Below are 22,831 nucleotides of genomic sequence, written 5' to 3'. Positions count from 1 at the left end.
GCAGGCGCGCGTGATTTGGGTGGTAGTAATATCACTGCAGGGCTACGGTGTGTAGGAACCCACCCTATCGGGCAGTGTGGGGACCTCACGCCTTGCATGTCCAGCTGTAGAACAGTTCCTCAGCAATCCATGCCGGGGAGCGTGAACACTTAAGGCAACGCAGTTGTACTTCCGCGTTTCTCTGATTGGCCGAGCGCCTTCCGCGTTTCTCTGATTGGCCGAGCGCTAAGCTCCAGGCGAGAGGAGAGAGGCTGAAAACCCGCCGTTCTTGACCGACTGATGGCGGATCCGATATGTCTGATGAATACCCGCAAAACATGGAGGTCCCGAACGCATGGAAGTATTGATTGCGCCATAACGAATCATTAAAAAAAGATACCGTTAACTGGAATATGTTGTGCCTTTACACATATGTTGGATTATGTAATTGGTTTGTCATGACAAACAAATAAAAAAATTGCGATTTACCCGGTGACTACAACAACACACAGTGACTACATGCAGGGTATTCATCAGACAAATCGGATCCGGGATTCGGCTCCCATCAGTCGGGCAAGAACTGCAGGTTTTCAGCCTCTCTCCTCTCTCCTGGAGCTTAAGGGGGAGCTTAGTATTCCTGCCTCTGAGGAGAGCGTTGCGGCTCATGCACATGCGCGCGCTCGGCCAATCAGAGAAACGCGGAAGTACAACTGCGTTGCCTTAAGTGTTCACGCTGCCGAGGAGGTGTTCAGTGGGGGAGCTTTTGTCACCCAGTGTGATGTCAGCTTCCCCCGTATCAAACCGGCCCTTTCTGTCGGGGTCCCCCCTTGGGTGCGATTGCCTCGTTGGTAGTGTTAGGTGCGATATCCCAGCTCCACGAGACGCCCTGCTCGCGCGGTTGGCGAGTCCAGGGTTGGCAACGCACAGCGGGTGGGACCGGGCCGCCTACCTACGGTTCCTGGCGGACCAGCGCCAAGTGGCGGCGGGTGCGCTTGGGATTATCATCACATATGGTTACAGCAGTACCATATGTCAAGCTGGATGCAGAGAATGCTGAGGCGGGGACTTTTTGGTACAGACCCTATTGTCAGGGTCAACAGCGGTGACAGCTCTGGCCGACGAGATCCAATCTCTGTTGGTGAAGCAAGCCATCGTCGTGGTCCCAAAGGAGGACGCGATGCGTGGCGTTTCCTCCCGGTATTCTCTGGTGCCCGAGAAATCGGGGGGGGGGGTGTCAGACCCATACTGGACCTATCCCATGGAAGGTTCAGAATGTTGACCATCTCCCACCTGTTAGACGCTGTCAGGTGGGGGACTGGTTCGCCTCCATAGACCTGTAGGATGCGTATTCGCATCCCGATCTTCCATCCTAGGGCTTACCTACGCTTCCTTTGCAGGGCTTAGCGTACGGGTACCAGAGGCTGCCGTTCGGCTATTCTCTGGCTCCCTGCATCTTCATCAAGTGCGTGTAGACCGCACTGGGGCCTCTGTGTCTTCTGGGGTTACGAATTGTATTCTGCCCTGGACAACGTTCTGGTCCTTGGCCGGTCAGGGTAGATCGCCATGTCTCATACCAGGCAGGTGGTGTCTCACCAGCCTGGGTTTTGCTGTAGACTGGAAGTAGAGTTCTCCTCTTCCCAGTCAACGGGTGGAGTACTTGGGCTTTTTCTAAGCTCAAGGTCTATATGGGCATCCCTCTCGGAGCGGCGGCGAGTGGTTGGGTTCTCGGTGCGCTCGGGAGGTTCCGTCCTAGGACGGTTACGGCGCTGTCCATGATGCGCCTGCTGCTGGGGTCCCTTTTGGCCTCCTCTTCATGAGGAAGATGCAGAGGTGGTTTTTTCCAGTATGGAAATGGACCCGGTGTGAGACATATGGAAGCGGCTGAAGGTTCCCATGTCAGTACTGGGGGACCTCGTCTTCTGGGGAGGGTCTGGTGCCCTCACCTGCAGGGTCCCTGTGGGCAGCAGGCTGTCACACGTCACGGTCTTCATCGACGCCTCCCTCATGGGATGGGGGGGGGGAAGTGTCGGGCCAACGCAGTAGGGGGCAGCTGCCATGCTGCCCGGTCTGCGCTACATTCAATGTGTTGGAATTGAAGGCAGTCCTTCTGGTCCTCAAACGGCTCGACCACCTTGTGGTGGGCAAGCATGTTTTGGTCAGGACGGACAACACGGCGTCAGCGTTGTATATTGTCAGACAGGGTGGAGTGCGCTCCCCACTTCTGCACCGGGCGGCGGTCGGGCTCTGGCTATGGGCGTTCTCCATCTGCTCTGCCTGAGGGCTCTCCACATCCCCGGCAGGGTGAATGTGGGTGCAGGTGTGATGTCGCGGGGCGGTCCTCACCCTGACAAGTGGGGATTACGTCCAGACATAGTCGGGCAGGTCTGGGACCGATTCCGTGGCCGTCCGGGATTTTGTACGCTTTCCCCCCCTTACACCTGATAGCTCAGCTGTTGGGGCGGGTACGTCGGGAGCGCGGGACTTGGTCCTGGTCGCGCCGGGCCGGGGCTCAGCTGTGTGGTCCCCGGCCCTGATTCAGCTCTTGGTGGCCCCGCCGTGGCCTGTTCCGTGGTCACCGCGGGCCCTCTTTCAGGCACGCGGAACTCTGTTCTGCCTCCTGTTCTAGGGCAGCCTCTAGGCTTGGATGCTGACAGTGTGAATCTGGTGGGGATGCGTCTTGACTATTCTGTGGTTAACGCTATCCGGTACGGGCGCACTCCGTCCTCTACCGCGGCTTACGCTGGGGGGTGGCGTATGGTCGAGTGTGGGGGCGGAACATTGTTCAGCCACCCTCTCATGGAACATTCCTGCTTGGCGCTCTGCGTCTCAAGCCTGTGGAAGGTTTTCTGTCTCCGAGTGGGACCTCCAACTGGTCCTGGGCCGGTTGTCGGAGGCCCCGTTTGAGCCTCTTGAGCAGGCGCCATTGGATCTGCTGTCTTGAAGACCGCATTCTTTTTGGCCATCAACTTCGCTGAACGCGTGGGTGAGCTGTGTGCTCTCTCAGTGCGGCCTGAGTGCCTGTCTATTCAGCCGATAGCGGTGCCACTCTGAGGCCTAATCCAGTCTTTGTGCCAAAGAATATCCGGAGCTCTTTTGCTCTAGGGATATTGTGGTTCAGGCATTCGTCCGCCTCCTCACGCTAGTGAGTTGTAGGCGGGCCTTCACCTGTCGTGTCCTGTCCGTGCACTGGGGGTTTACCTCAGGACTCCCGGCTCTCAGGGCTTCTGTTCAACTGTTTGTTTGTTACGGTGGCCCTTGCGCGGGTCAGGCGCTGTCCAAGCAGCACCTGTCACATTGGTTGTGCGGGGGCGTTGCCTTTTGCTGCACGTTGGCTGGACAGGTCCCCCCTCGGGCTGCTGCCCTGTTAGGGGGGGCCTCGGTGGAGGACATCTGTGCTGCGGCCTCCTGGTCCTCCCCGGGTCCCTTCGTTGAGTTTTGCCTCGTGGACATGACTGGGGGTTCTGTCTCCCAGGCGGTTCTGAGGGGACCTCTCCTGCGTCCCGCCTTCGGTGGGCTAGCAGGGGTGTGTAGGTGTGTGCCACGGGGTGATGTGTCACACGTGGTCTCGTCTGTGCTGTGCATTTTTCTGGGGTCTCTGGTTCCCTTTTTCGCACTTGGTGGAGTTGACTGCCTCCCCCCCCTTCGTTAGGATGGGCGGGTGGACGGGACTCCCCTCCTCCCTGGTAGTGGGGCTTACGGGCCCTCAGGGGGTACACTTGTCGGGAGACGCGATGACCAGTATGATATATAACAAAAGGTTATCCTATAACCTAGTTATATGAATACTGGCAGAGCGGCTCGCTCTTAGCGCCCTGAGGTCCCTTGGTTGGGTTTTCAATGTTGGAAACTTTTTTTTCCGACAAAGGTAGAGTGTGACCATGTCCGGCGTCTTATAGGAGGACGCTGGGGCGTGGCCTGGTCATGTGCATGAGTGCAAATTGTTTGTTCATGAGCACAGTAGGTGCTAGGTGATAAGAGTTATCTCATAATGGCAAGAGCGAGACGCTCTGCGAGTATTCATATAATAGGTTATAGGATAACCTTTCGTTCTGCCAGAGAAACAAATATATTAATTAAAATAGTTTCTGAAATGTAATTGAGTAAAAGTACAAGTCTACAAACCTAATAATACTTGAGTAAAGTACAAATCCCCAAAAACAGTACTTAAGTATTGTAAAGAAGTACTTTACACCCCTGCCCGTGAGCTCACGTGTTTCCCCCTCATCTGCAGCAGTTCACCCCGGTATGCTGCGGTACGTACAGAGTGTCTTTGGCCACGTTTCATGCCAAAACATCACCGAACTACCAAGGTAAAGGTAGAGAATCTAGAAAGTACCTGTCATATTGGTATCGAGGTAAAAATCTTTCACTTGCCGTAGGACTAATTAGGAATGTTTTTTCATATTAAAGAAATGCTCACAACTCAAAGACGAAATAAAACACAGAGTGAAAGTACACTTAAGCAATCAGCTTTTTATACAATATCAAAATAGCATTAAGTGGCAATGTTATCGTGAAACATTCCTTGTTTTTCTGATAGCTCATTACAACAGTTCAATAACACTTTAAAGTAGGCATGGAGACGTACACGTTTTCAATAACTTAACACATGTTTGGCTGGTATAGACGCTCTGAGCTTTCCCAATAATCATATTTCCTCGCTCCAATCATCATCACACAAGCAGACTCTACTTGGACAAGTTTGACCTTTAACAATTTACTCTTCTTTCCAGCCAGTTCCTTTTCGCCCATGGACACTTTATGTGCCTGGCTTGACCCCCTTTTCAGAACCACGTTCTCTGGGTCAAAGGTCAAAGGTTTTCCACCGGTTAAAGAATACAGTGAGGGCACTTGAAAGAAGGTTGTTCAGGACTGCAGGCCCGACGGTTCTCTCCATCCTCTCTCCCTGAACACTGAATAGGGCTGCAATTGTTTTCGGGCAAAAGAGAGAGAGAGAGAGAGAGAGAGAGAGAGAGAGAGAGAGAGAGAGAGAGAGAGAGAGAGAGAGAGAGAGAGAGAGAGAGAGAGAGCTACTGACTGCCTGCTGAGTCTGTCTTTGTGTATAATATAGAGCAACAAACATGTCTCTGGTCTCACAGAGATAGGATAGCCTCCATACAGACTGTAATGGGGGTCAATTCAAAATGTAAATAGAAACCAAAATCCTGTTGCTAGTAGTAGAGCGTTCATTTCTCAAGTATAGGTTAAAAGGTTTGGCCACGAGCTTCAGACTCCAGACCAGAGCTCGAGGTCAATTCCCTTTCAGTTCAATCAGTTCAAAACAACTGTATACAGTAGTAACTATCTACAATTAGTTCTTAATAAATTGGCAATGACCAGCTTGTCAATGCCGACAGTTTTGCAATGTTAACATTTTGGTCTTACAGCTGACCTTTTGTTCCAAGGCCTTCGCCAGAGTGAAAGCTCAATTGCAGAGGTTTTTTTTAATATTGGAATTTGGAAGAAATCCAGTTCCTTCCATTAAATTGAGTTGAAAGTGAACTGACTCTAACCCTGCTGGACTGGTTGGCCATTAAAGTAATAACAAAGTTCAACAACAAAAACCTAGTATTTGTTATTGAATGGACTGTAGTTTAACGCATCTGTATTAGTGATAAAACAATAATATAGGCCTATATGCCTGTTTGCATCCTGAAATGCATCACACACACATACATACACACAAAGGCATTATGCACACATCTCTCTCTTTCACACTCACACACACACACACACACACACACACACACACACACACACACACACACACACACACACACACACACACACACACACACACACACACACACACACACACACACACACACACACACACACACACACACACACAAATGGATTGACACAAACGTTTATACATTGCAACCTCTCTGGCAGGAAGAAGGCAATGGATCCCTTTTCAAAGCTACTTTTGTATACCGCCAGCCACTGACAAATGTGTTATTCACCTCATACTGTCTCATATGCAGTTATGTGTAGAGGAAATTAATTAAAGTCCACCATAGATCAGAGAGAAGAATAAATAAAAAATAAAATAAAAAATAAAAGTTAAAGAAGCCTAACGTCAGGTCGCAGACAGGCGCAATGCAAACCCCCCAGTAATTCAGTTAGCACCTTGTGTTTTACCATCACACCTCCAATGGAGCTCTGGAAACAAAGAGAGCAACCAGGCTGAAACCATCCAGGCTGAAACCATCCATGCATCTGTTATGTCATCACATCAATGGAATTCCAGTGTTTGCAATGAGTTAAATATAATTAAATATGTTTTGAGAAAGACTGACATTCTGTTTTAAAGAGCTAATGAGAGATATGGTGGCTGGGTGGTACGGTACACTGTAATGTCTATACCGTTCTCACCAGAGCAGTCAATTACCGCCAGCAGTAGTGTTGTTTAGGATACAGGGATGTGTGTTGAGTATACCAACCTCTTTACTTGGTATAGTTTAGAGTTCAGCCACCTGTCAACCTAATTATCGTCTGGTAACACTTCATTGTAGTAATTCATAAAACAAATTATGATTATCTTGAAACGAATGAGGTCCGATATGTTAACAAAGCATAACAAATATTATCTAACTGATAGTTAACTTGTAGAATTAGAGCTAAGTGGACTTTGAGAATCAAACGGATAGTTATTTACTGAGCATGTGATTGGGAAGCCAAAGCAGAAGCCACTCTAGATTTCCCTGCACTGAAACATCAGGTCTCAGACTTAAGTGATGGTTAATTAATAATAACAGCTTGTTAACATGTAGTTCCTCATTAGTTCCTTGGTACGTAATACTTATTATACTGTTTCCTAAAGTATTACGTTTTGGTCACACATTTTACCCACAACCAGAGTAGGGCTGACCCCTATTAGTCGAATAGTCGACTAATCGATCGAAAGGAGCCGTAGTCGACTGCCAACCTCTTAGTCGAATACAAAAGAAATATATATATATTATAATTATTATTATTATTTATTTTTTTGTATCATTCTTTCCAAAAGAAAAGAGACCTAGAAGCGTGGCTAACACTAATGGCACGCATACCAGAGGCTAACTGCCTAAGAAAACAGGCACAGAAGCACTGAAAGAGGATTTCACCCATCTAATGAACACACTAGACTAGACAAATATATATCCATCAGTGGACCAATTGCATGCTATTGCAGATGACAAGAAGCCTTCCGTCAGACATTAAGCACCCCCACAGCCCAAATGGAATGATAAAAAAAAGAATAATAATAAAAAAAAAATTATTAATTATACTTTTTTTTCAATTTCTTTTTTCATAGTCGACTAATAGTCGACTATCGGCTAATTTCGACCAATCATAGTCGACTATCCAAATCCTTAGTCGGGGACAGCCCTAAACCAGAGTAATACCCTCCTCCTCAACGACCACTACACCGCGCTGAGCTGCGGTATGGCCCCGGCCACACTGATCCGTTGTGGCTGTCCGTCAACGTGTGTTGTTTGCCGCTGTTACTGCGAACGCATGAATAATGTTAGCTAGGTTCTAATTAAAAACAAACCAACGGACAGGAATATGCCTTCTCTCTGTTTTGGGATGGATCAGTGTGGCCGCTCCCAATGTGCTCAAACTTGTAGAGACTGAGCAGCATTGATTTGTATCCTGAAATACTGTATATACTGTATACTGTATACTGCCCGTTAACAGTAGGATTGTCGTTTCCTGATTGTCCCAAAGTTCATCCTGTTACAATCCAAGATGCTCTTCACCATCAGAAAGGAAAATTTACTCCAAAGTGACACCACTGTAATCTCAATCCAGTCTTCCAGTCAACAAGCTGTAATTCACGGTAAATCAGGTCTTCCATCAACAAAGCAAGTAGTCTTTTCTCTTTGCTTTAAAACCAGACTTATCGACTTAGTACTTTCCAGAACAGAATGCCGTTTCACTTCTCACTGCGGTTTCCATAACAACCAGGCCCCACAGTTCCGCACCTCCGCCGTCCGCCATTCGTTTAGGACGCCCGATTTATCAATCTCAGGGCGCCGTCAGTTCATTCTAGGAAATGAGCGTTCTCGAAATACGGGTCCGCCTCGAATTCATGTGTCTTTCTCCCCCGTATTCCATCTTCCTCATCATTTCCCCCTCTCTCTTCTTTCAAAGGTAATTACAGGTTCACCAAACAGCCATTAGTAGTGTTACTGAAGAGACCTCACAGGACGAGCAGGTTACTGACAGGTGAATAAATACTTAATGTGAGGGGGCGGGCCTCTGGGATTGTCCATAGAATAAACCAAGAGCCCCCCCCCAACCGTCTCCCTGGGTAAAAAAAAAGAAAAAAGAAAGATATGACATATGAAGTGTACATATTGATACATATTGAAAAAAAGGATATATACACACATTCTATCGATTATCTCAGTATTCAGTGAACTCACCTGGGACTGATCTTCTACATCAACATTGCCCTCATAGCTGCCTTGCTGATCCGCTTGCGGTTCTTCCTCAGCCTCCTCCGGGGCGGGCTGGGCCGGGGGGGCGGCCGGGGGCCCGCTGGGACGGAAGGCGGTTGTGTACTTGTGGGAGACGCTGTTTCTGAAAGCACAAGATACAACGAGTCATGCAATGATCCCATATCAGGTAGTTCCCTTCAATGGATTCAATTAAATCAAGTTCAATCAATTGTCAATAAATAACTTTTTTTGTTGTTGTTGTTTGTTTGTTTGTTTTTTTTACAACTCAAATGCAGTGGAATTCAGTGATATAGTGGGGTTTGAAGAAGTAGATTAGATTTAATAGTGCTGAGGAGCCAGGTATATGGAGACTCCTATACATCCTATACAAGTCAATAGTTGATGAGTATGCTCTATATGACACAGATAAACAGGTACTGTATGCTCGGAATACCTATACCAACTAAACATTTCACTAAACTAAATATTATCAGTAAGCCTACCTATACCTTTAACTTACCTTTAATATTTTGTTTAATGTAGTGAAATTGTGTGGTTTGTTTTTGTATTTTTGTATTTGGGCTTCTGAGTAGCTATACTCTTTCTGCCAGCCAACTGCCCACCATACCCACCCCACCCCTACCCCCAGAGGTCCACAATGGAAATAAGCCTTTTGGCTTTATTGTGTTTTTAACCTCGATGATTTTTTAAATGTACGTATGTATTCATGCTGGGCAGTTTTATATGTATCTTTAATGAATGATCAAATAAATAAAATCAATCAATCAAACTATACACAACAAGTGAGATCCCACAAAAGCGACATTATGTTATGACAGCTCCACAGATATAAAACAAGATTTTAGATGACCTGTTATTTGTGTTGTTGTTTTCTGATGATGATGTTGTGTATGGTGGTGTCGCTGACCCTCCCTCTCCTCCTCTCTCTCACGTCCCTCTCCTGTCCGCTGCTGCTGCTGCCTCAGCGCCTCTTTCTCCTGGTCCAACCTCTTGTGGAGGAGCAGCAGCTCCTTCTTCTCCTCCTCCTCCTCCTCCAGTTTCTCCTCCTCCATCTTCAGCCTCCTCTCCTCCTCTGGAGTCTCGTTCTCTCTCTGTCGCCCCGCCGCCACGTCCCATATTCTCGGATTGGGATTGGGCTCTTTGGTGGGTCGGAACGTATTCCCGTCTCCCTGATTGGTCGCCTCGGAGATGTTGAGCTTTGTTCGCGGATTCTGACCGGCTTGCTCAGAGGAGTCATTGTTCTGGCTCTTTGAAAGTCTGGAGCTGTCGGTTTGAGCGATGTGTCTCTGTATCTCTCCGTCTTTGTCCTTGTTCGCCTCACTGTGGCTCGGACCACCCCGTTGTCTCCCCTCCGTCCTGCCCTCCCTCGTAGTGCTGTTGACCAGCAATCCACCTCCACGTTCTCCTCTGTTGTCCTTTTCCCCAAGACCAAACCCAGCCCCTGTGACATCCTTAGAAGACAGAGTCCTATTGCCACCGGAGAATCTCCCTTCCACCCTGCCCTCCGCATTCTCCCGACTCTCCAACCCGTCTTTAGACCCCAGGAGTCTGGTGGCGTTACGGACCCAGTGTGGGCCGTGGTGAGTGGCCTTCTCCCCCGACCACGATGCCTCCTCCCTGACCGGGCTGTGCCCCTCTCGGCCCTCTCCTCGGGGCTGCTTGAAGGTGTCTCCTCTGGGGGTCCAGTGCTGCTCCAGGAGCTCCTCCAGCTGGTCCCTCTGGTGCTGCTTGCCCTCCTCCTGGTGGTGGAGCTCCTCCTTGGACCGCACCTTGCCCTTCAAACGACACAAATTAATTTCATCAAACTCAGCTCCATTCAAGTTCAAGTTTCAAGTTTGTTTATTATTAGTCACAACAAAATACAGAATACTTTATGATGAAATGCTTGTTTCTGTATGAGCCCCTGAGAGTGTACTACATAGGACTACAGTAAAAAGAAAGTAAGTAAAAAATTATAATAATTAAGAAGTAAGTAAAAGTAAGTAAAGTCAATATACATATATACAATATACAATACAGAGTAAAATGAGTAACAGTGAGGTACAATGCAGAAATGAGATGGGGTACAACACTTAGGGTAGGGTTCAAATGAGGTATGGATGTAGTGAAAATCTCTTTAATAATAGATAAATATAAAGTGTGTTAAAGTGTCTAAAGTGAGTAAAGTGAGTGGTAAGGTGAGTGTTTGTTTAAGACCGGTTCAGACCGGTTCAGTGCTCCGTTCAGTTCCTCCGTGGGTTTAGTTTCAGTTCGGTTCAAGTCGTCACACTCTCATCTCTGTCTTTCAGTCTGTAGTTTATTCATAATGATTCAGTTATTTCAGAAAACTGATACTGGTAGGTAGGATTTCGTGAAAACATAAGGAAAACACAGCAGGTAGGCAGTTAATGCTTACAGTGTGCATCAGTGTTTTCCTCAGATATTCTCTTGTTGTGTAGGAATGTTCTCTAAACTGTTTAATATACTAAGATACAAAGAATCTCCACTGAAACCAATACAAATAGATGTTTAATGTTGTGGCGGCTCCTCTAGCAGGAGTAGTCCACCCTGTCCACTCAGCAGTGAGGGAAACACTGCAACATGCAATCCAGACAAACATAAATGGCCCATGACTGAGGGTCTGACTTCCACGCTGGTCCTTGTGGTACATATAAAATGGACTATATACCTGCCCATGTCCCAGGCCGAGGGTCTGGTTTCCATGCTGGTCCTTGTGGTGGTTCTGCTGCCTGCGGTTAGAGGACTTCTTCCGCGGTGCCGGGGGCCGCAGGGCGGGCTGGCACCGGCACTCCACATGGTCCACGACTGACACCACAGCTTTAGCGTACGTGGGTCTTTTATTGACATACTGGATCTTCATCACCTGGAGAGGAAGAGGGAGGTGTAGGGGAGTTGTGGGGAATGGAAGGATTTAGTCTGTGTGCAGTCTCATTAAAATTAACTATAGTAAAGCCTATGGTACTCCTGTGTGTGTACGACATTCGCTATGTACGTTCATGTGAGCATATTTTCCTGCAGATATCTTGTGTGTATGTGAGGGTGGGAACACACTGGATACTGTGTGTGTGTGTGTGTGTGTGTGTGTGTGTGTGTGTGTGTGGGTGCGTGTTATGTACTAGAGGCCTGGTCACTCCTGTGTCACCGGGCATGCAGGTGAGGCCTGCCAATTAGCCAATTAGTGCTGATTGGTTACCTGCTGGGGAGCTTTAAAGGCAGACCTAGTAACACACATGCACTGTCTGTGCCTAGAGAAAGAGCTGTCAGGTTCTTACAGTCCTTGTCCGTTGGGTTACCAGTACATTAGTTTATAGTTATATTAGTAGTTCCTTGCTATAGTAGCATTTTGAGTTAGAGCACAGGGTTTTGGTGTCGGTTTTGCACATAGGTTGCGTCCCTTGAGCCAGGGTCGTAACAGTTGGGCGCTCGTCCGGGATCTTTTACCTCTAGAAATTTGTTTGGTGTTTTTTTTTTTGTGTTACACTGGGTGTCATGGTATTATGGTTTGGGTGGTGTTCGTTACATATGGTGTAACGTGGGGGCTGAGCCATTTCATCAAACAGGTGAGTATGCCGTATTTGTTTGTAATTTGATGTGACTACTTATGCTGTTAAAATATATAGTTTAGTCGGCACCACATGTAGATAGGGACATTATTTTCTGGTTGTTGGTTAGCGTCCTGTGCACCACGTACTCCTGGGGCGGTCAATGAAATGATTGGTATATGATCTTTGACTGGTAGCAGGTGTGGTTGAAGAAGGTTAGGTCTACAGGGCATTAGTTTAAGGGTAGGTAGATTAGAGCGGCCAGAAAACACAGGTAGTGTGGTAGGGCTTGATTTAGTGTTTCTTAGGGTAGACATGTGGTGGGCCGGTTTTTTTCTGCAGTTTAGACGTAGAAGCATATGTAGTCATATCAGGTTAGAAGGCGCACCTGTTTGGAATTGTTTGTTGGATTTATTTTGTTTGTTTGAGTGTTTGGTGAGCATACCTGGTAGCACCTAACACCCTAAATATGACACGTCTATTTAGGGTGGGTGTGTTTTTTTTATTTTTTTTTGTGCAACCTAGAAAGGTGCGCTCCGTAGAGCTCACATTTCCACCACGTTCCCTTCTGGTTGTTATTATTGGCATTTAGCATTATTCATGGTTCTTCAGTGGTTCTTCGTGGTTCTTCAGTGGTTCGTTGGGGGGGTCGTCGTGGTTCGTTAGTGGTTCTTCGTGTCTGTGAGGTTGGGTGTGTAGCTTGGGGTGTCTAGTTCAGTGACAATGGCTTCCATCAGGGACTTTGTTGATCGCCCGTCTCATGACTTATTAGACAAGTTTTCCAAAGAACAACTGCTAGAACTTGCTGTACACTACAGGGTAGAGCTTTCTGCAGGGGAGAAACGTTTGAAGCCGTCTGCCTTGAGTGCTTTAAGGGTGTTACTCATTAGAGAGCAGGTGCTTGAGGAGAGGGTGGAGGAGCCTCCTTCGTCTGGCGCGTCTCCGCTATTACCTGGGGTAGAGGGTGAGTGGAGGATTAGGGAGTTGGAGTTCAGGGAAAGGCAGCTAGAGCGTGAGGAGAGGAGAGAGGAGCGTGCACTTAAGGAGAGAAGAGAGGAGCGTGAGTTTAACAGTGAGCGTGAACTTAAGGAGCGTGAGCTTAAGGAGAAACAAATGTTGCTGGAGCACGAGCGTGCACAGAAGGAGCTTGAATATAAGCATGCTGCCTTGCAGGCGGGTGCTCTGCATCCAGAGTCACGTTCCGGGTTTGATGTAGGCAGGAATATTAGGATGGTGCCACCCTTTTTTGAGAAAGACGTGGAAAGATATTTTCCCCTTTTTGAACGGGTGGCAACCACATTGAAGTGGCCTGATACCGCCTGGACACTGCTGCTGCAATGTGTTTTAGTTGGTAGGGCACAAGAAGCCTACACTGCTCTGTCCCTTGAACAAAGCGCTGATTATGAGCTGGTTAAAGCTTCCATATTGAGGGCTTATGAGTTGGTCCCCGAGGCCTATCGTCAGCGTTTTAGAGGCTATCGCAGGTCGGAGGGACAGTCGTATGTTGAATTCGGAAAAGAGAAGGAGAACCTGTTTGACCGGTGGTGCACCTCGCAAAAAGCAGAGTCAAGGGAGCAGCTTAGACAGTTGGTTCTCCTAGAGGAATTTAAAAGGTGTGTTCCTGATAACGTTTCCACACATCTAAATGAGCATAAGGTATCGAAGATAGGCGACGCTGCTGTCTTGGCTGATGAGTTTGTGTTGACACACAAATCTGTCTTTGTAGAGGAGGGCCGTGTGGAGTCCAGGGGTAGTAGGCGTCCTTTTCAGGGGAGCCGGCTCCCGGCACCCGTGTCTGCTGGTCGGTTTACTTCGACTCCTAGGCAAGGTGGCTCTGCTAGTGCATTCCCAGAGGGGGTTATCTGTTTTTACTGTAAGGAGCCTGGTCATATCGTGGCTGGATGCCCTGTGCTTAAGCAGAAAAATGTAAAAACTGTGGCTCTGGTAGAAATCATGGACAGGACACCTATGCCGACATTAGAGGGTGGGGTGCGAGGTATCAAAGGTGCAGACAGGGAGCTAGAGGGCTCCTCAACGTTTATGATGGATGGATTTGTTTCACTGGTTGGTGCATTAGGATCAGAGCAGGCTATTACTATATGGAGAGATACAGGAGCTTTCCAGTCTCTCATTCTGGATGGGATTTTGCCATTTTCGGAAGATTCTTCATTGCATTCCGGTGCCATTGTTCAGGGCTTTAATAATAATAATAATAGATTGGATTTGTAATGCACTTTTTGTTCGCTGGGATCCCAAAGTGCTAGCTTTGGAGGAGGCTTTGTGAATACTCCTTTGCATGAGGTCTCGCTAAACTCTCCCTTAGTATCAGGCAATGTTGTTGTAGGAGTGTTTTCTCACATCCCCATAAAGGGGGTGTCCTTCATTCTAGGGAACGATTTGGCCGGTGGAAAAGTACTGGCTACTCCAGTGGTAATTCCCGTCCCTGTAGTTTCTGAGGTTCCTGATGAGCTCGCACAGAAGCATCCAGGAGTGTTTCCTGTGTGTGCGGTAACACGCGCAATGTCAAAGGTCAAATGTGACACTCAGATTGTGATATGACACTTAGTGACACGTTCTTTGTTGAGTTGAAAAGTGGCCCTGATGAGGGTTTTGGTAAGGTGATACCGTCTCATGAGCAGTTGGTACTAGAGCAAAGCAAGGATGTCTCCTTGTCGTCCCTCTTTGAAGAGGCGGTTTTAGAGGATGCAATGATAGATACGTCTCAAGGATACTTTGTTAGCAATGACGTGCTCATGAGAAAGTGGACACCACCTAACCTGTCCAGTCTGGATGACTGGGGCAGTGTGTTTCAGATTGTTGTTCCAGCCGTGTATCGTCCTGATATACTGCATCTAGCACATGATCATGATCTTGCTGGTCACATGGGAGTCAGGAAGACTTATGACCGTGTGCTGAGACATTTTTGTTGGCCTGGTTTGAAGTCAGATGTGGCACAATATTGCCGCTCGTGCCATGTGTGTCAGGTTGTTGGTAAACCAAACCAGAAGATCCCTCAGGCTCCTCTGCAGCCTATCCCTGCCGTTGGGGAACCTTTTGAGCGGATCCTCATTGACTGTGTTGGTCCCCTCCCTCGAACTAAGACAGGGAACCAGTACCTTTTGACTATTATGTGTGCAGCGACCCGTTTTCCTGAAGCCATTCCTTTACGCAAGATCACAGCCCCAGCTATATCCAAAGCTCTGGTTAGGTTTTTTTCGACGTTTGGTCTACCAAAGGTTATTCAATCAGATCAAGGGTCTAACTTCATGTCCCGTCTCTTTGCTCAGGTCCTCCAGCAGTTGTCTATCCAGCATTGCCCTTCCTCTGCCTATCATCCAGAGTCCCAGGGGGACTATCAAAACAATGCTGCGGGCATATTGCACGGAGTTCGACAAAGACTGGGATGATGGAATTCCTTTGCTTCTGTTTGCTGCTAGGGAGGTAACCCAGGAGTCTCTTGGATTCAGCCCGGCTGAGCTGGTGTTCGGCCACACAGTGAGGGGTCCTTTGAAACTGCTGAAGGAAAAGTGGTTGGCTGACCAGACTCCTTCCTCTACTAATTTGTTGGACTATGTGTGTGACTTCAGGCTTAAGCTTAGTAGAGCATGTGAACTAGCGAAAGAGAACCTAAAGGTAGCCCAAGGAAAAATGAAGGTGTGGTATGATAGGCGGGCCCGACATAGGGTGTTCTCACCGGGAGACAAGGTGTTGGTTCTCTCGCCTATTCTTGGGTCTGCATTACAGGCTAAATACAGTGGGCCATACTCCATTGAGCGCAAAGTTGGTGAGGTCGACTACTTGATTAAGACTCTCGACCGCAGGCGCAAGAGTAGATTGTGTCACGTCAATATGTTGAAGGCGTACAATGATAGGGCTCAGATTGACCAGTCAGGGGTCAAGCCTGTGGCTGTTCTAACAGTTTCTGCATCTCCTATTGTAGCCGACTGTTCTGTGTCGAAGGAGATTTCTCAGGGCCGGTTGCCAAACACCCAGATACTAGGTGACTTGGACTCACACCTGTCGTACTTACCACTTCCTGAGCGTACGGATGTGGTGCGCCTACTTAGACAGCATATACGTTTGTTTTCTGATGTCCCTAGTCGTACTAATGTACTCGAGCATGACATTGATGTTGTGTAGTGGTTGCCTCTTGGGCAACCAGTTTGGTGGGGGAGGTGTTATGTACTAGAGGCCTGGTCACTCCTGTGTCACCGGGCATGCAGGTGAGGCCTGCCAATTAGCCAATTAGTGCTGATTGGTTACCTGCTGGGGAGCTTTAAAGGCAGACCTAGTAACACACATGCACTGTCTGTGCCTAGAGAAAGAGCTGTCAGGTTCTTACAGTCCTTTTCCGTTGGGTTACCAGTACATTAGTTTATAGTTATATTAGTAGTTCCTTGCTATAGTAGCATTTTGAGTTAGAGCACAGGGTTTTGGTGTCGGTTTTGCACATAGGTTGCGTCCCTTGAGCCAGGGTCGTAACAGTGCGTGCGTGTGTGCGTGCGTGTGTGTGTATGTGTACTATGTGCTGTACATGCATCTGTTTGTGCGTGTGCATGTATAGTCTATGACCATGTGTGTTTACCTGCAGGTATCTGATGTGTGTGAGGACAGGGACACACTGCAGACTCTTAGTGTTACAGCAGCCGGAGCAGCGCTGCACCTCGACGCAGGGCGGCCATAACAGGAAGTTAGCGTTGCTGCGGTCTAACATGGCTCTGGTTACCTCCACCACCTCTGTACGGACTTTACACAGAGCCTGCTGGGCCGGCTGGGCATCTGAGAGAGAGAGAGAGAGAGAGAGAGAGAGAGAGAGAGAGAGAGAGAGAGAGAGAGAGAGAGAGAGAGAGAGAGAGAGAGAGGGGGACGAGGTGGGACAACACATTGTGTTGTTAGGGGCAGGGCTTGACGTTAACTTTTTGGCTCACTAGCCACTGTGGCTAGTGGTTTTCCAAAGTCACTAGCCACTCAGCATTTTCACTAGCCAAAAATCCCCGCACTCGCGCCCCCACCCAAAAAGTTATAAATATAGGTAATTTCTTCTTCACTAACCCCTGCTGGGGACAGTATCATTGTAATCATACTGCTACACGCCAACTGTACAACTGTGCTTCTGACTGTTGACTCCATTGTTTACTACTGCCTGCGACCAGTGACTCAGCCGCAAAAGGAGCTCCAGTTGGGGCAACGGCTGAATGGGACAAGATGGAGGGTGTAGATGTGGAAGAGTTGTGTTGAACCTAGCAATTACATTGTTGCTCCAAACGCTGTGAACATTATCATTGACACACCTATGCCTTGGCTGTGTTGAACCTAGCAATTATATTATTGCTCCAAACGCTGTGAACATTATCATTGACACACCTATGCAGGGCTTGACGTTAACTTTTTGGCTCACTAGCCACTGTGGCTAGTGGTTTTCCAAAGTCACTAGCCACTCAGCATTTTCACTAGCCGTGGGCAGGTGGGCAGGTGTCAACGTCAAGCCCTGGTTAGGGGACATACATTTTGTGACTGCAGGCGTCAGGGGCACTCATTTTATATACCACCTGCCCCTTGGTATTGTTTTGATAGACTTGATAAAATTAAGAATGACAGAAGAAGAAGAAGAAGAAGAAGAAGAAGAAGAAGAAGAAGAAGAAGAAGAAGAAGAAGAAGAAGAAGAAGAAGAAGAAGAAGAAGAAGAAGAAGAAGAAGAAGAAGAAGAAGAAGAAGAAGAAGAAGAAGAAGAAGAAGAAGAAGGAGGAGGAGGAGGAGGAGGAGGAGGAGAAGGAGGAGGAGAAGAAGAAGGTGAATAAGAATAAGGAGGAGAATAAGAAGAAGAAGACTGTAAATGTACACAATGAAATGTGTCCACATATTCCCCCTAGATAAACATACACACAGCCCCCCATGCATTTAATCGTATATCAAAGCAAATACATGTAGCTCTTGTGTTATCCATGTTCTATGTATATGTCAGTGTACATGCCATTTGCTATCTGCAGTCTATGGGATAGTCCTCCTTGAGTGTATGTATGTTGCTGTTAAACTACATAATAGAGAAAAAGAAAAAAAAATTAAAAAGAAAAAAATTATTTTTAAAAGAAGATTAATTTTTAAAAGAAAATAAAATTTTATTTTTTCTGGAGGCCCCTCGCCACTAGAGGCACCAACAATTTTTTTTCTTTTTTTTTTTTAACTTTAATTTAAAAAAATGTTGGAGGCCCCTCGTCACTAGAGGCCTTTTGGAGGCCCCTCGTCACAAGAGGCCCCAAATTATTATTATTATTTTTTTAACTTTTATTTTTTATTTTTTTGGAGGCCCCTCGTCACTCGAGGCCTTTTGGAGGCCCCTCGTCACTAGAGGCCCCAAATAATTAAATTTTTTCTTATTTTGGAGATCGATGTCATACTGTGACACTGAAATTAAAACATATTTCATCAACTAAAATATTTAGTCAACAAAAATATTTCATCAACTAAAATATACAGTACGTCACACCCTGCCGTCTGCAAGTGGCTAATCTTGAGTATTTTTTCTCCTCTTCATAAGAGTTTGAGGTTTTCCGTTTGAGGTAAAAACAGCAATAAAAAGTCAAAACTTGCATCTCCACATCCCAGCCCCGACGCCTGAATATTTTTACCAATGGATTTCCAGTTCCGCGTTCGCGTTCTGCGCTCTGATTGGCCACTGACGTTTCTGGTAGCGCCAATCGTGTGACGCCTCTTTCTTTCACCGGTTAAGCTTAGGCACTCTTTCGAAGTTGGTTAAGGTTAGAGTTTGTCTTAGAGCAGGGCGATAGAACACCAGCCCTGATTCCATACTCTAACCTTAACCAACTTCGAAAGAGTCGCCTAAGAAACGTCAGTTGCCAATCAGATCGCAGAACGCGAACGCGGAACTGGAAATCCGTTGGTAAAAGAATAGACACAGCCCCGACACGAATAAGGCAGATTGGGATCATTATTCATGACAGACAGCAGAGACCAGCCGGTGCTGATAGCGGATATCATCGAGCTCCCCCTAGTGACTAGGGGGCGTTATTTCTAAACCTAGCCACATTTCTGGCAGACGCTCTCTGATTGGCACTGACATGTTTGCCCAATCGCGTGACGAGCTGTGTCTTTGCCCATTTCCGCGTCGAACAGCCTGCAAACTACCTGGCATTCTATCGCCATGCTCTAAGACAAACTCTAACCTTAACCAACTTCGAAAGAGTGCCTAAGCTTAACCAGTGTAGAAACAGGCGTCGGCCAATCAGAGAGCGTCTTGCTAGAAATGCGGCTAGGTTTCGAAATAACGCGACTCCACTACACACTAGTAAAAAAAAAAAAAAAAAGAGATACGAAAAAAAAAATTGGGGGGGCCTCCACAAGAATCTGGCCCAGGGGCCTCTGAAGTCTTAATCTGGCCTTGATAGAGGGGAAATATATACTATACTGTAGAGAGTAGACTATATAAAGTGTATATAACTACTATTTATAATCTTTATTTAAGCAGGCAAGTTGACAGAGAAGCAGCTCTTATTTAGATCACCTAGGGAACTGACCCGTAGAACCACAGTCTTGGACTGTTGGTCTCTTTGCCGGTCCAGAGCGAGTTGGGGCACCCTTCAATGCACAGACAACTAATAAAATATTGGACTTACTTTCCCTGTTTGCTCACCCTGCTATTTGTAGGACAGGGCAAAGGAATAGCAGCTGCTTTTAGAAAGCACATTCCCTGGATGTATATGCTGAGCCATCAGCCAATGAGCAGCAATCAAAATGTTTACTTCTTAGAGATCCCTTAATACATTGCACATTATTAGCCTTTAACCCTTTTACTACCACACTAGAGAAGGTTAACCCTTTCACTGCCACAGTAGTGGATAAAAGCGCTATATAAATGCAGCCATTTGCCATTTACCATTCATAAACCCTTTTTGTAGTATGGTAGTGAAAGGGTTAAACTCTGTGTGCTTACTTGTCAGCAGACATTGACTGCCAACATGCATACGGTTCCAGTGGAGTGCAGTGCATCCAGGCAGGCCACATCCAGGCAGGCCAAGGCCTCCTAGCAAGCTCTTTGGCTTCATCTAATCTAATTATTAAAGGAACACGCCAACTTTTTGGGAAATTTGCCATCTACCCTGGAGTTAGACAAGCAGATGCATATCCTTTTCTTCTCTGTGCATGCATTAGGCTTAGGGAACAGCCGCACCATTAGCCTAGCTTAGCATCATTCACTGGAAGTAGGATAAGAAATAAGCTAATTTCCCAAAAAGTTGTCGTGTTCCTTTAAGCTGTAGCTGTCAACACCCACCCAAGATAATAGGCCAATGACATTAATATTAAACCACCATGACTCATGGGTCTTGTGTGCATGTGCAATTATGCTACGGTCCCAAGCTGTAATTAACCCGATTATTTGTGTGGTGGTGAAAGCACACAAGCGCAATGTACCCAACAGTCAAACAAGAAAAATGTATTTGCAGAGATGTTTTAAGCCTTTCACTGCCACACGACAGAAGGTTAACCCTTTATGTCAGTTGTGTGATAGTAAAGGGTTAACCTTCTGTCGTGTGGCAGTGAAAGGGTTAACCGGCTGTCGTGTGGCAGTGAAAGGGTTACCCTTCTGTGTATTGTCGCAGTGAAAGGGTTAACCGTTTGGTAGTTCGGCGGTGAAAGGGTTAAAATGTTAATTATGTGTTTGTTTTTTTGTGGCTCACATAAACATAATAGCTTTTCAACACAGCAGAATTTGTATGGATGGATGTTAGAGGCACTAGGATGTGTCTGCTAACATGAATGAACACAAAGAAAGACCTACAGTAGGACTAGATTGATTGAATTAGTAATTCAGAGATCTGCTTCATCATGACAGAGGGAGAGAGGTTAATGGGGGGGGGGGGGTCATTTACTGTGTCACTGAAACCATATTCGTAACATCAATGTCCCTGACAGCTGATGGAACCTCCGATGACTGGTAATGAGGATGGAGTGTTCTAAGTACGTCTGTCATCTGATTTCAGCTGATGCTTGGTTGTGATTGGCTGAACAGAGACAACTTATATGACAAATGTTCTAAAAACGTCATTCTTCTACCATCATGTCTGCCTTGTCGTTTGAATTGAGGACAACGACCTCACAACAGACTTTAGATTATACTTTTTTGATATAAAGAAGTAAATATAAGGAGTTTGAAGAACAAAGGCTCCTCACAGAAATGAAATTCCCATTTTTCCTCCATGTTGGAAGAGGCAACTTGGAGGAAAGTGCACGCAAAGTAGATTTCAATTAATTTATGTCAGCTTACACATACTTGTCCCCACTGAAATTCAGAACAATCTAACATGTACTGTATATGTACTACTTCGTTCTAAGTAGTACTAAGTAGCCTACTATTGTTACAACCAGCACCCATTTAGAGACCAAATATATATATTTGTTTTATCCACTTTTTCTATTTTTCTCCCATCCCAATTTCGTATTTCCAATTCTTCCCTCCCCTGTCTTGAACGTTGCTAGACTATGCCTCCCACTGGTTGGCTGTAGTGAGGATAGAAGCCTTGCATCACGTGTCCCCTCCGGTACATGAGAAGGCAGCCTGTCGCATCTTTTCACCGCAGCAGCTCGAACTCTCAGTGGCGAGGAGTAACGCGTGGGGGGCTCACACTGCCCCCGATACTTCCTGTTTCCGCCGCACCGGCGTCACCCAACCGACCTGTAGGAATCGCTGTCCACAACGTCCAATCCCCACCCACCGGCTTCCCCACCCTCTAACACTGCCAACTGTGTTAGTATGACGGCCGGCCAAGCCGGTAGCAACGCAGAGAGCTGGGCTCGATACCAGCATCTCCTGCGTTAGTGGCGAGCGCCTTGCCAACTGCGCCACTCAGCCGCCCCCTAGAGAGACCAAAAGTTCTAACTGTAAAACAAGACTGACAATAGTCATAACAGTCCAAGGCCAGATGGGCTACATTCACACTGCAAGCCTTAGTGCTCACTTTATTGCTCGGTCTCAGGTTATTTTGTTTGGCTGTTCACTGTCCCTCTACTGACTGACAGCTGTCTTCCACCTTTGTATTCACAGAGTGACTCTCATCAGCGTCAGAATTGTGACGAATGTCAATCTAGAGTGATGTAAAAGTTGCATGAAATCCAACATGACTGCTCAGGTCGCATTGCAAAAAAATCTGACCTGTATCTGATTTAAGACCACGTATAAAAGTGGCCCAAATCAGAATTGAAGAGATCGGATGCCATGTGATTTGTGCTGTTCACACTGTGACAACAGATCTGAGTCACTTTTGCCTGCAGTGAGAAAAGAGGTGAATCTAGAAAGAAAGAAAGAAAGGAGCGAGGAGGGAAGAGGGTGGGAAGAAGGAAGGAGGGAGGGTAGTAAGGAAGGAGGCAGGGAAGTAAGGAATAGGTGTGAACTCACCCAGGCTTCTCGGCAGTCTGTGACCTCCATTGGCTGGTGAACCTCCACCTCCTCATCTGAGAGACAAAACATTCAACAAACACACTCTATCAGCTTGGCGTATGTAAGCATGTTCTAGTTGATTGTGTATTAGAGAGAGAGGGACAAACAGAGGAAGAGACAGACAGAGAGAGAGAGAGCGAGAGAGAGAAATAGAGAGATAGAGAGAGAGACCAAGCAAAAATGCATGTTCGTGCTTGAGTGTGCATAGAGAGAGACCAAGAGTGAGAGAAAACAGAGAAATGACAGAGCAAGTGAGAGAAAGACATACAGAGAGAGAGAGAGAGAGAGAGAGAGAGAGAGAGAGAGAGAGAGAGAGAGAGAGAGAGAGAGAGAGAGAGAGAGAGAGAGAGAGAGAGAGAGAGAGAGAGAGAGAGAGAGAGAGAGAGAGAGAGAGATTTCAAGTGTCA

At 46.8% G+C, this 22,831-nt stretch overlaps 1 protein-coding gene across 1 annotated transcript; it reads right to left on the bottom strand.

Moving 5' to 3' along the window:
- Positions 1–7,423: 7,423 nt before the first annotated feature.
- Positions 7,424–22,434, bottom strand: LOC311240938 (uncharacterized protein). Its single transcript, XM_084329560.1, has 6 exons — positions 22,383–22,434; positions 16,560–16,753; positions 11,101–11,295; positions 9,283–10,207; positions 8,397–8,553; positions 7,424–8,277 (listed from the first exon to the last, which is right to left on the bottom strand). Exons 2-5 carry the CDS (start codon positions 16,686–16,688, stop codon positions 8,411–8,413), a joined length of 1,392 nt encoding a protein of 463 aa, XP_084185686.1. The 5' UTR covers positions 16,689–16,753; positions 22,383–22,434; the 3' UTR covers positions 7,424–8,277; positions 8,397–8,410.
- Positions 22,435–22,831: the final 397 nt, after the last annotated feature.

The sequence above is a fragment of the Notolepis coatsorum genome, assembly GCF_963971535.1.
Source record: "Notolepis coatsorum genome assembly, chromosome: 14".
Lineage (NCBI taxonomy): Eukaryota > Metazoa > Chordata > Actinopteri > Aulopiformes > Paralepididae > Notolepis > Notolepis coatsorum.
The sequence above is the reverse complement of the archived record's forward strand: the minus strand, read 5'-3'. Positions and strand labels throughout refer to the sequence as shown.